This window comes from Melospiza georgiana, chromosome 3, assembly GCF_028018845.1.
Source record: "Melospiza georgiana isolate bMelGeo1 chromosome 3, bMelGeo1.pri, whole genome shotgun sequence".
In the NCBI taxonomy this organism is placed as follows: Eukaryota; Metazoa; Chordata; class Aves; order Passeriformes; family Passerellidae; genus Melospiza; species Melospiza georgiana.
Genome location: NC_080432.1, coordinates 11,855,042 through 11,868,777, shown reverse-complemented (window position 1 = coordinate 11,868,777; position 13,736 = coordinate 11,855,042). Strand labels below are relative to the sequence as shown.

At 44.4% G+C, this 13,736-nt stretch overlaps 1 protein-coding gene across 4 annotated transcripts in view; it reads left to right on the top strand.

Annotated features, from left to right (window-relative positions):
- Positions 1–13,736, top strand: part of PLCB4 (phospholipase C beta 4) — a 173,101-nt gene that overhangs the window by 103,169 nt on the left and 56,196 nt on the right. For all 4 annotated transcript variants that reach the window (XM_058020299.1, XM_058020300.1, XM_058020297.1 and 1 more), the window contains 4 exons: positions 6,918–6,997; positions 7,544–7,597; positions 12,261–12,342; positions 13,047–13,147. In XM_058020299.1, coding sequence (XP_057876282.1) covers positions 6,918–6,997; positions 7,544–7,597; positions 12,261–12,342; positions 13,047–13,147 — 317 coding nt within the window. The remainder of the gene's footprint in view (positions 1–6,917; positions 6,998–7,543; positions 7,598–12,260; positions 12,343–13,046; positions 13,148–13,736) is intronic.

Below are 13,736 nucleotides of genomic sequence, written 5' to 3'. Positions count from 1 at the left end.
AAAAAAACAAAAGCAGGAAAGGAAACTCTGTGCAGTTATGGGGAGCCAGGCTCTTTTCTGCTTCCCATTGACATGGAGGAGCCCTCAGGAAGCAATGGTGCTGTTTGACACCTCATCCTTCCTGAGAGCTAGGGATGCAAGTCTGGCCTCCACCTGCCCTGGCCCTCAGCTGTGAGCTGCTCTGAGAAACCTGCTCAGAGTGCTGACAGGACACTGCTAGCTGAGATCCAGGGATCCATGGGGGTTTAAAATACACACTCTTGGCTTTTCTTCTGTCTGCATGCATTTAGGGTGTTTAGGATTATAATCTGTTCTGCCTGTAAGATAAGTATTAAATAGTGATCAGTGTCACACACCTGGTAAATCCCCTCCTTTAAAACTGTTTGCTGAATGCAGCATCACTAAATCACTTGCCAGCCTGTTTTATTGTTCATTGCTTTGGATCCATACCTTTGGAAGCACTGGCAATGCTGAGCAAACTCCTTTATAGGAGAAACACTTGTATAACTTACATGGGTGCACTAAATTGATTTTACTGTGTCTATTTTCAGCAGACTTCAAGGGAAATAACGTGTCAGAGTTATGTTTTGAAAGCATTTGAAAAAAGAAGCAAAGCATAGGAGATGTTGGCAGCATTCACTTTCACACTCCACCCAGCAGCATCTCTGATTTCTTCTGAGAGCAGCTGCAGTTAAGTTTCTCAGCCACCCTAGATCTCAATAACCTGTATTAGCCTAATTGGTTTGTGAGAATGCTGGCCCATTAGAGAGGCTGTCACAAGAGATGAGCTAATTATGCTGTGGAGAAGCTCTGGTGCTCATTAGCAGCCCAGCCTTACAGAATTGGTGTGTCATGCTGCACTGGGCAGGCTCTGAGCCCCATGGAACCCAGAGCTCTGCATCTGGGAGCCTTCCCACCAAAACACTCACCCAGAGCTGTCAGCAGTGATGATCCACCTCATCTGATATGAGATGTGTGAGGCATGAGGGACAGCAGAAGGCAGATCAAGCCAGAAAATCAATGCAGAGCTCTCTAAGTTCCTTTCGCTGGGGAATTTGGCCTGTGCTGTGTTGACCTTTGGTATATGGTAAATACCACAGCTTGCTACTGCACTTCTGTGCTGAAATGGAATTTTCTGGGAGTTATCTGCACTAGAAGTGCTCCTGCTTCATTCTTCCTGTTGTGTTCAGGAGAGAACATCTTCCTTGTGGGACACAGTAAATCCCCTGCAGAAGAACCAGCCTTTGCATGGCATTGAGTAGCTGTGCAGCTGCTAACTGCAGCTTAAAATAGAGCTCACATTAATCCAGCTCAAAGCCCCTCCTGTGAAATGACAGAGGCAAGAGTTTGGAGGGGAAGGGGCAATGACTAAAGCTTGAGCTGCCCAGATATGTGTGAGGGTTGTAAATGTGTGCAAGAAACCTATGCTTTCTGCTGTCCCCCATTGCTGTGAGGAACAGAGCCTTGGTCTGTACCTGGTTGGGGTAATTTAAATGAGGGAACTGAGTGGCAGATCCAAGCACTGAAGCTCAGAACCTCTCTGCCCGGAAAGGCTTCTGTAGGTGATAATTTGCAATGGGAAAAGAAGCATTGTTACCCACTGAAGGCTGGGTTGGAATGGGACTGGCTAGCTGTGAGCAAGGGAATTGGTGGAAGATCCTGTCGGTGCAAGGGGTGGCACACTGGGAAGCAGGTTCTGCAGGTCCCTGGCACAGGGTGGCACAGGGGGACAGTCCCTGGGGGTGTCCCAGCTGTGCCAGTGGGCTGGAGACTGCTGTGGGCACTGCTGGACCCTCCCTCCGGGCCCATCCCAGGCTGGCTCTTGTCACCTGTCCTCACCTGTGCCCCTGGTGCTCAGCAGGGCTGCCCAAGGCACTGCTGTGCCCCAAGTGCAGCAACTCCAGCAACAAGAGAGTGTTTATTATCTCTGCACTTGTCTCCAAGCTCCAGCTCTGCTATTTACATTCTATCTACTTAAATTTTATTGGTGTTTTCAGCTGAGAAATTGGTTTTCATTTCCACTCTTAAAACAGCCACAGAATTGGGTGTACTGTGTCTCTGATTGCAAGCAGCTGTCATGGTCCACTCCTAAAACAGCTCCACTGTGGTAGTAGAGAGTGACTGTAAAAGGTGGAATTTAAAACCTGATGTTTGGAATCCTGATTTAATCGGGTTGTATAAATTATCCTGAGCTAAAATTAACACACACACATGCACACACATATATTAGAGATGAGAGCATATGTGTGTATTTTTCTTTTTTACTTCCCAGATGGACTTTGTGTGCCCCAGTAATTGGATAATCTGTTTCCCTCAGTCTAGGACAGTTGAAAAGGCCAGTGAGTATTTGGGGATGAATTTCCTTGGGGCAGAAGTGATCCAGTGCTGGGGTGAGCCTCAGCCCTTGGCACATGGGCTGCCATTAGTCCAGTAAAGCTCTTGTACTTCAGCCACCCAAAATCTGGACTTATCTTCTTTGCTCACCCACTCTGGCAATGCACTGAGTGGCAGCAGTGTGGGCACACTGGGCAGCTCCAGTACAGAGCCTGTGAGCCTCAGGTGAGCCCCAGCTTTGCTGCTGGAATAGCTGAAGGTCACAAGGTTCCCTTTATCTGTGTGCAGTGTTTCCACAGCCATGTCCTGCTACAGTCAGTGCTGCGGTGGGGCAGGGCAGGGGGAGGTTTGGCACTGTCACCTCTCAGGTTCCTTGCCGTGGCTGCTGGGTGATTTTCCCCGAGCAGAGAGCAGTTGTGAGGTGTTTGCACTGAGGGAATGGGGACATCTGCTGGCTGAGGGCAATGCCAGGGACTCCTGCCAGCCCAGTGTGTCCTGGGCACAGGTGGGAACAATTCTCTGTGGCTTCCTGAGCCTTTGGGCTGTGGAGCCCTTGGCAGCCAGTCCCAGACCTGAACCCCAAAATCAGAGGGCAGTGCCTCCCTGGCTTTCCTGATGCCTGCAGTAGGTGGAGTGCAACCCTGCAAAGGGGAAGGCAAAATCTGGAGAGGTCTGGCAGTACTGACCCCATGGGTCAACAAGCCATGCATGGCCTTGTCTGCAATGTCATGAGCTGCAGGCTATGGTGCTTTTTAACCTTTCATAATTCTGTCCTTTTTAACCCTGCCCAAGTGAAAGGTTGATGGCTAAAATAGAGCTGAAAGGCCAAACTTATTTGTGCCCCCTGCCAGTTGTGCCCGTGTTCCATCAGTGAACCTCACTAACACAGGGTCACTAAGAGCCTCAGAAGCATTTCAGGCTGACAGCAAAAGCTAAGAGAGTGCTTCTGTGATTGATTTTTCTTGCCCCTTCTTCTTCTGGAGATGTTTGACAGTGTTTGATCTTGTCAGAGAAAAACAACACAGTGTTTGTTCCAGCCTGCAGCGTAGATTTTGGCCTCTTGTGTCAGCCTAAGGGGGTCTGAGCTTGGGATGTTCTGCTGTTTGGTTTTGTTTCTTTTCATGGCTTATTCTTTTCATTTTCCAGGATTAGATATCAGGGTCCAGATCCCTCTATGAATCTGGAATAATATTTGTGTATATCTCGACAGATTAAGGATACTGAACCATATTTTGAAAATTGGAAAATATTCAGCACTAGCGTCAGTAAGAATCCAATGTACCCTGATTTCTATCAAAGACATATTTTTTTCTAAGAACAAGGTGCTTCCTATTGGTACCTAAATGGCACCAACAATTGCTTCCTAAATGGTATCTCATTTCAGAATTGCACTTTTTACAGAATTTTCATCCTTTGCACAGGCAGTGACTTGAAAATGCTGAAGATGAAAGAAGAGAACTGAGGATCTGTATGCCTGTTCCTTATGTAGATGTACAGGTCTTTCAGCTTCATCTGTAAATTAAGGGGTGCTGTCTCAGAATACAAGCAAGGTTGCTCCTGTATTTGTCTGTGTGTTAGCTGGATAAACCTGAGCCCCTCTTTCATGCCTCCTGCAAGGTCATCAGACAGTGTGCATTAAACCTGGGAATGGTTTGTTGTCAGGAAAGCAATATAGTGCCAGCTGGATATTGAATTTTGTGAGTATCTGTGCACTGATCACAGTACCCTAGGAGCAAGTGTGAAGGCAGTATTAATTGAGACTGTTCTGCCTCAGAGGGACAAAAACTCTGCCAGTGCTGGATGTGTCGTTGAGTTTGGTTTTCCTTTGTGTTCCTGTTACTGAGGGGCCGCTGGTGGCCGTGGGCAGGGTGTGCTGTGACTCTGCAGGAGCTGCTGTGCCCAGAGCCAGGGGCAGGCAGCCCAAGCTGCTGTCAGCTGGAGCAGATGGGCAGGAGGGGCTCTGGAGCTGCTGCTGCTGCCCAGGGCCCCTCACACACCATGGAGATGCTCGGGGCTCCCTCCCTTCCTGCTGCCCCAGCAGCATGATGCTTTTGTGCCTCAGCAGGGTTGGGCTGGAGCTTTGTGCTGTTTTGCTCCAAGGGAGTGCAGTTCCTGCCTTGGCATCTCTGTCAGAGAAGGGCATTAACACTGAGAAAAGGTTAGGGAGACCTCTAAAGTGGGAGCCATCACGACAACTCCTACGAAAAATCACTTGGGAAGTGCTTAGTGTATTGATTTCTCTCTTCACTCGTGTTTTTCTCTAGCAGTGTTCCTTCTTGGCAGCTCTTCTAGATGAGCCGAGGTGACTGCAGAGCTGAGTGCTGGCCAGCCTTGCTTTTAAATGTTAATTTTGTTGTATCTGGTGTAGTCTCAATCCATTGCCTTCAAATCAGAATGGGTCTGTGGTGTTAGCTCCAAATGAAATGCTGATATGGGCAGCACTGCACCAGGGGTGGTTTTCTGGCAGAAAGAAATGGCAGAAAGCCTGCAGCTTATTCCCAACGTGCATTTGGTGTAATGGAATTTTCACAGGGGTTTTCTCTTTGCAGTGAGTATGTCACTGAGTGGTTGGGTCAGTATTGGAGGGCTGAGGAGTTCTGAAGGGCTGCAGACCAATGCAGATCGCACAAGGACCAATGGTTGTGTTGTTGCAACAGTGTTAATGCAGCAGGAATGTTACATTTAATTGGTTTAAACAACAACAAAAGCAAACACCCAACCAAACAAACAAAAAATCCCCCAAACCCAAAACAAACCAGGAAAACCCGAACCCAAACAAACCACAAACCCCAAACACAGGCAGTTGACAATAGTTGAACTTCAGCAGTTCTAGGAAATTGAATTCTGTGTAAGATTTGTTCAGGCAATTACCCTGAAATTATCACAAGCCCCATTCCTTTGTCATCTGAGGTGAGGGAACATTTGTGGGAAAACATCAGTGTTTCCTAAATCTGTCAGTGGTTTCTAGTTATATCAGTTCTAATATAAAGATAAAATAGTATTATCTTGCCCCATGAACCTTGCTTTCTTTATCTTCCTAGGCAGTCCCTGCAGCCTATGACTACAGAGTCATCTACTCATGCAGCTGGGAAAAGGGAGATGGGAGGGCAGACTCTGACTGGGGGGTTGTTTCCAAGCCCAAAAACACACCTAAGAAAACCCCAAATGCTACCTTTTCCCATAAGTGATAGTTCTGTTATTCAAATAATTCTCAGACACACACTTGATCTCTTTAAATGAATATTTAATGCAGTACTTATTTAAAAGGTAACTTAAAAAAGAACACTTAAGTATTAACATGCATCTTAATAAGTGACTACTTTTCCTAAAGGAAAACAGATTTAATATTTCATGGGTGCAGGGGTCTCCTGAAGTGTGTTGAATTGACACCCCAGACCTTGTTTTAACCCAGGGATTTGCTGCCTGCAGTTTACAATACACCCTTTCCCAAAGAGGCTAGTGCTCGTCCAGTATAAATCAGGATTTTTTTCATCTGTCTTGCAGATGTACAGCACTCATTCATGAAAAGAAAAATCCACTCATCTGCATCTATTTATGAGTGTCATGTCTGGACGCTGCCCAAGTCAGCTCAGGCTGCATGCACAGCATTTGGCCAGAGGCAAAAAGCTCCTTTCTTCCCAAGGTTAATGTTTAGCAGTGGACTAAATCCCATCTCCATTCCACCAGTGTAAATTATCAGTTGAGTAATCCTAGTGTTACAATGGCATAATTGAGATGGAACTTGGTTTGTAGCACTGCCATTTTTGAATCTTGCCATGGCTTTTTCCTGCCAGGATTCTTGCTGAAATCAGTGGGGGTTCATGTCAGGGCCTAAGCCTTAAGCTGCAGCTCTGCAAGCTTGGGGTGCAGGCTACAGCAGGAAAATAGATCCCTGAAAGAGGAATTACAGCAGTAAGGGCTGTAATGCTGCTGTTGGCTGCAGGTCATCCCAGGGATTATTTGCGATGCTGTGCATTTGGAGGATGAAAGCAAGCAGAGCTTGGATATGTAACAGGGTGTGAGAGCAGTTGTTGTGCCTCCTCTAGCTTATTGATATTTTATTTCACTCCTTTCCTAAGCTGGACCAGTGAAATATGTCCTCACACACTGGGTGATGGTGCTCAGCAAGGGCTGGTGTTGCCCCTGGCACCAAAGGGAGGCAAGTGTTCATACAGGGTATAAATGGAGGCCTCAGCACAAATAAATATCAGCTCAGCAAGGGCTGGTATTGCCACTACCACTAAAAGGAGGCCACTACAGGTTCATACAGGGCATAAATAGAGGCCCCAATAAATCAGTGAGTGATCACTTGCCTTGGCTGGCAGTACACTGATTTACTGGCACTGCTGGTCCCACATGTAGCATTTGGAGGAATGGAAAGCACATCCCTGTGCCTAGTGGGGGATGAGCAGTGATGGGTAAAATGGATAAAATAGGCTGGGCTTTTCCATGGTATGGGCTGTGACCTGGCACAGGTTATTGACATTACCCATGGCTTCAAGGAGAGGAGCCTTCCCCCAAGCCAAGCTTTCCTACTTCTCCTCTCTTCAGTTTCCCTGATTTGGTGTTTTGGTGTTTTTCAGCAATGGGTAGAAGGGCTTGGATCCATCATACATAACTTCAGAGCTAACAATGTCAGTCCAATGACGTGTCTCAAGAAACAGTAAGTTGCTTTCTTTCCTCTCCCTTCTCCTTTATTTTTCTGTCCTTGTGTTTTCCTTGTTGGAATTGGAAAAAAAATTACTTTTTCTAGTATGACATTTACAAAACAGTGTCAGAAAGAAAATGGTATTAAATGAGTTAGGAGTTTGTCTTTTATTTAGACTAAAGATGTCTCAAGGCTATATCTGGCATCTGCCCAGGAGAAATTACAGGAGAGTTTATAACTGTTCATTTGATTTATGGTAGTGTATGTTTTAATTATTGGCTGGCTTGTTTTCTCTTTGATGCATATGCAAGCAAAGCCCCATGAGACTTTCTCATCTTCACACTGGTGTTAATTGCTGTAGTGATTTTTTTTGGCTGCTTTTTGCCTTTGCAGTTAAAGAACTGCCCTGCCTCAAGCATTAAAAGGTTACAGAAAAATGTTTTTATTGCAGAACAATTATTTGTTTGTACTATTTAGCAGACATGGCAACAAGTTAAACGTAACATCTAGACCCCAATTTTAATAAACAGTGTTTTAAAAATATTTCATTCCTAATTTCAGCTGGATGAAGCTGGCCTTTCTAACAAACACAAATGGGAAAATTCCAGTTCGGAGGTAAGCACACTGGGGAGCTCTAGGGTTTTTCACTTCCAAGTTCTATAATTTTAATAAAATTCTGTGGCTTAATACTGGAACATAATATTAATGTTATTACTAATATATATGCAATAGTAAGTACAGAACTAGATTTTCTTATCTGCCCTCCTTGGTAAGCTAGGCAAGTAATTCTTAGCAGCCTAGTAATTTATATTTTTTTGCAGTCCATTGTAATGAAAGGTATTCTAATAGTTTTCAAAGTCACTTAGAGCTAAGAGCTTCAGATTTCTCCTGACATTCCTCAAACCCTGGGATGGGTTTTTCAGTTGTAAAATTTGATAAAGTACTTTAAAAAAGAGCCATAAAAGCTTGCAGGCCAGTTAAGTGGAGGACAAAAAGGTACTTTGAAACTGCAGTTCCTTGTAAAAGAGACATACATGCATCTGCCAAAAATGCTCCTGCTTTTACAGGAACCCCCAGGATAATGTTTGGGTTTGTGCACATGGTAAATGAGCTGTTGGGTGATAGTTTTGGGAACAGCAAGGCCAGAACAGCATCTTTCCTGCTGCTCAGCTGTTAGCTCTTACAGGTGACAGGTTTTCAGTTCTCTCTGGTGGCCAGTAGTGCTCCCCTCCTGCTCTAGGACTCATCCTTGCCCATGCACTGAGCTGCTGGTCTCTTCACAAAGGACATGCCAAGCAGAGTTTTGGGGCATGTTGGGTTTTCATGGAGAGGAACTCACCAAAGGGAGCAAGAGGGAGGACTTTGGAAGATAGGCCCCACACAACATTTTTTTTTCCTCAAGAAAGAAAAAGAGGATTTTGCATCTGTAGAGTCTGCAGAAAGACAGAGGGCCTGCCATGCTGCTTGGCAGGCTTCTTTAGCTTCGTGGCTCAGTGACACCTTGCCAGTGTCCCAGCTGCCTCAGTGTGTTCAGCTCCCAGCTCTCACAGGGCCAGCTCCCTGCTTACTCCTCAACCTCAGCTGCCATGGGGCACCTCCTGTGCAGGAGTCCCATGGGGAATATCATCAGCTGGAGGGGAACCAGGAGGGAGCAATTCCACAGGGACAAATCCATTTCCAGGGTTTTGCAGCTTTATGCCTGTGCTTGAACACAGATCCTATTCCACAGCACGAATTTATAGTGTGCTAGCTTGTCTGAAACTGTTTCTGCCTTTAAATATTTTACATCACATTTAGTGAGGCATAAATTGTCTCTGTTGGGCTCCAGCATCCTGATTTGTGTATGCAGGCTGTCTGTTGCTTGAAAATCCAGTTCACTGGGTCCAGTGTATTAAATCTTTACATTTGAATTTGCAGTATTTACAGGTTAACACAGATCAGTCCCTAGCAGTTAATTTATTGCGAAAGAAGGTTGCTTATAAATTTGTAAGGGATCTGCTGTTCATGGAGATGAATCTCTTTTGCATCTGGGTGCTCCAAGGAATGGGCTATCTTGGTCTGGGTGAAATGTGGCAGATTTTTGAGTCTCACACCTGTATTTCATTTTTACACAGAGGTGCACTAAAACACAAAGAGAAAAACCCCTCACCTGCAGAACCCGAGCTCCTTGCATTTCCTCCCAAGTTTGAAACAAATTTTGCATCTCTCACATTTCCCACAGGGATTGAGGAGCCTTGAGGAGGTGACACTCCTCAGGCTGTTGGTGGTAATGCCATAAATATTCCTGACTCCTTGGTGTGCAGCTGGGAGTTGCAAAGGCACAAAGATTTTCTCAAGGCACTTTTGGGTTTTAATGTATTCTGGGTGTAGGTCTGCTGCTGTTGATGTGCTGTGTTTGGGAGAGAAGGAACTCTGGCAGTGAGCAGTGTGAAAACCTTGGGAGAGCAGCAGCTTTGCCTTTTGGGCTTTGGTAAATTTTAGCAGTCTGAGCCTAGAATTCCATTTACAGCTCTTGCAAAGGCATGGCATTTGTAAGATGTTTTGTATGTTCTGATTTTAACACTGCTGTAACAGATGAGCAAACAGGTCAGCGTTTGTAAGGAAAAAAATCTACTTGCTTCAACTTTCTGCTGGCAGAAAATATATTTTCTGTGTGAGTGAGTTGCACCTGCTCATCTAGAGCCTGGTTAGAAATCAGCTTTGCTCAGACTGTGCTTCTCCCTTTGTATCACTACATTGAGAAGGGTTCAAGCAAGTTTAGGTTCTAACTATGAAAATACATAGTAATAAAAGAAAGAGCTAAACTATGACAAATGAACCTTAAATCTGTTTTTCAGTAGTTTGACTGAGTTAATTTGAAAGTAGAGGTTTTTTATGTGTGTTTCATATCAATTACTCCAGAGTGTCTGGAAGAAGTCTGTTGCAATGGTTCAGTGTTGGTTGGAAATCAGAGTCAGATAATTTCCTGTACAGTGCAGGCAGGTCAGGCCCAGCTGATCAGTTCAGGGCAGCCATGGTAGAAGATTGATTTCCACAGGTTGGGCTGGCTTGGTTTTTGAGGTGGTGGTTGGAAAGTGCTGAAGGTCAGATGTAACAAGTCATTTAATCCATCAGCAGGCACAGCAGAGTCAAATCCCTCAGTTCCAGAAGTGGGAAGGATTTTCAGTATTTATGAGGAAGTGCACTGGCATGTTAGCAGGAGCCCCAAAGCACTCCAGATGGAACATGAGGAGTAAACACCTGTGGGTGTCCAGATGAATGTAAATCTGCTAGGATGGACTCTCTTCTGATAGAAGGAAAAGCAGTTTTATTTGCAATAGCCTTGGCAAAATGAACGTGTCACGCTGTATTTTTACAATCTTTTCTGATTCATGCAATCTTCTCTGCACTGCTGCTGTCATTACAAATTACTGCTGTGCTTGCTGTCAGCTTTTGAGAAATAAAAAAATACATTTGACATCAAAAGTAAGTTCCCAGCAGCCATGGAATCTTGGCACACATCTGATTAATTACTTACACCAATATTACATGTTTTACAGGACATTTATTATTGGAGTCCAATTCATTATAAAAGACATAGAAATTTACAGGGCTGGAAATAGGTTGTAAATTGTAGAGCTAACATTACTCTGTGGTTTAGAATTAGCAGGAAAAACAGTTGCCTGAGGATTTTTTTAAGAAACAAGTGCCTAAAGTTAAACTCAGTCTATATTTTAGTGAAAATATCTTGGTACTTATCAGCTTTGGAAAATTAAACAGCTAACTTAGATGCCTAAATAGGGACATAGAAATCAACTGTTGTAAGGACCCAGTAAGAAGAAAAACATGGCTAAGTTTTGTTAAAATATTTTTTTATAATTTAGATATTTTCACTTCCTGATCTTAATTTTATTAGTATGAAAATATTTACATAGGCAGTTTAAAGTGTTTTGGAGAATAAAACAGCCATGAATTGCTATGGCAACAAATAGCAGCCACAATTTGTTTCACGTCTCTTGCCAAGTGAAATTATTTATTATGCATGAGATTGACTAAAAGTCTCAGCAAATGTTTGTCTCACTTGGTGATGAAGAGCAACGCGTTCTTACTGGCAGCCCCTGAGTGTTTGCAGTGTTCAGCTTTTGTTAGGACACATCTTGGATGCCTTGGAGAACGAAGGGTTCTCTCTGCAGGTGAGGACACCACAGTCAAGGGTTGTGGGTCACACACAGCATTGCAGCTCGAACCCCAAACAGAAGGCAGGGGAGCTGTGAGGTTTGGATCCCCCTTCCGATCCAGGGATGATTCTGCCTCTTCTCAAATGGAATCAGAAATAGGCACTCTCCTGTTCACCACACCAAATAGCTGCATTTCTGTGGGACTGATCTCATTGCAAGTGAAACCACCTCCTCTTTGGGCAGGAGCAGGGTGCTCATCAGCTGGGTGGGAGTGTTCCAGGGGCAGCTGGGAGGGTCTCTGTGCGGCATGGCTGGGACAGGGAATTTGGTGTTATTCTCCAAGGCTGGGAGCTCAGGGAGCCCTGCAGCAGGGATTGGGATTTGCCTGTGGCTGGGATCTGGTAGCAGCAGCTGCTTGGAAAGGGAGAAGGAGGGAAGCTGCCTTTGGGAGCAGCCCCCTCTGCCTTGTGTGGCATAGTTCAGTGCCTGGCATGGAAGGGAAGGCAGCACAAACACAGTTCAATGCCTGGCATGGAAAGGAAGGCAGCACAAATGCAGTTTAATGCAGGGAATGGAAGGGAAGGCAGCACAAACACAGTTCAGTGCCTGGCATGGAAGGGAAGGCAGCACAGCCTCAGTTCAATGCCTGGCATGGAAGGGAAGGCACCACAAATGCAGTTTAATGCAGGGGATGGAAGGGAAGGCAGCACAAACACAGTTCAGTGCCTGGCATGGAAGGGAAGGCACCCAGCCGGGAATGACCCAGGGAATCTCCTCCCTTGCAGAATCTGCTGCTGTGTGAGCAGTCACTTGTACCAGCACACAGCTGAAAAGAGCAAACAGAAGAGTGCTTTGCACGGCTCTGTGCCCCAGTGCCCTGGGTGAAAACCCCTCTTTTGTTCTGTTTGCAGTTCATTATTCTGTATTTCCCGTTGAATCGCAGGCAGAGCAGGGCTGCTCCCTGCAGCTCAGAGCATCCTCCCACTGCACTCCTGCTTGGAGCTGCTTCCATTCATCAGCCGGAGCCAGAGGAAAGTGCTGGCAGTGAGAGATGATTTTTTAAAAATGACTGACATTTCTCTGTTGTTTCTTTTTTTTCTCTCCACTGTTTCTTGTTTTAGCATAACCAGAACGTTTGCGTCAGGTAAAACAGAAAAAGTGATCTTCCAGGCACTGAAGGAATTGGGTCTTCCCAGCGGAAAGGTACTTAGTGGCTGTGAATAAGTGCTTTTGTGTACTACTAAGGGAATGACTCATTCACGTTTGTAGCTGTAATCGAAGCCATTTGCATCACAAAAAGCGTGCCTATTGCGTGTGACTTACTAATCGCTGGAGGTTGTTTACTAGAGCCAAAATGTAATTAAATCTGTATGACACAGAGGTCCTTAAACCTCCTAGAGGAGGCTTCCCTTCTTTGCTGTCACAAACCACCTTTTGTTCATTTATGCTAAGTATATGAGCACAAAATATGCGTGTAATAGATTGTTCTGTTGAATTTCGGGGACTCCTCCTGCCCTTTGCTCCCCTCCTCTGCAGAGCTGCTCTCCAGCTCTGTCCCACTTGCAGTGGGAGCCCCAGGGAGGGGATGGCTTGAACTTTTTGGGTTTGGGTTGGTTTTTGGTTTATTTTAAGCTTCAGAAGAGAAAAAGATTGTTTTCTAGCTCTGTGTTTATGTAGAATTACTGTTAGTAATTACTGAGGGTAGAATACAAGCACATCTAACAAATCTACAATAAAGATGAACTCAGAATTACTTTTAGAGAGTACAAAAGAAACTGTGTAAATTTAAACTTGGGAAGGAGCTAAACCATTTCTCAGTTGCTTTTTTCTGATATAAGGTATTCTCTTGGGAAAAGAGCACATAAGCTCACTTGTCTGGGTAAATGTACCTTTGTATTTCATTGCAGAATGATGAAATTGAGCCTGCAGCTTTTACTTATGAGAAATTTTATGAGCTTACCCAAAAGATATGTCCCCGAACTGACATAGAGGACCTCTTTAAGAAGATGTAAGTTCAAATTTCATATAATCTTGCTTTAGAGACATTTTGTGTATTTTTAGTCCATAACTAATAGCGACAGAACACTGTAAAATTTATTTACCCTTGAGTCTTAGTAGCATCAGCAGTACTTTAGAACAAGCTCCAGTCTGTGTTTTACCCCTTCCTCCCTCCTCAAACTGTTAATGTAAAAGTTCACTCTGTATTTCAGAGCAACCTTTACATGAGTTAAAGGAAACACCTGGAACCCTTTTTTTTTTTTTGCATTGGCTTTACTAACTACTGTAATTTTAACTTGCTCCTTTAGGTGATTAACACAGTATGTGAACAAATTAAATTAAGTAAGAAATTTGAAGTTTGAAAAATTTCTTCACTAAATTTATTCTCAGCTGGAGGACTTACATGTTGTTTTATGATGTGATGCTGTTCAGGGATAGGCAGATATGTTGTGGGAGGTACTGATAGACAGTTAGCATGTTTTCTGTGCTTGTTCATGTTGAGATTATACAACCACATTCAAGTAGAAAATAGCAGGTGGTTTTTAAGTGTCAGCAATGTCAACATGTAAATCATACCTACTGTAGCATCGTGTACAACA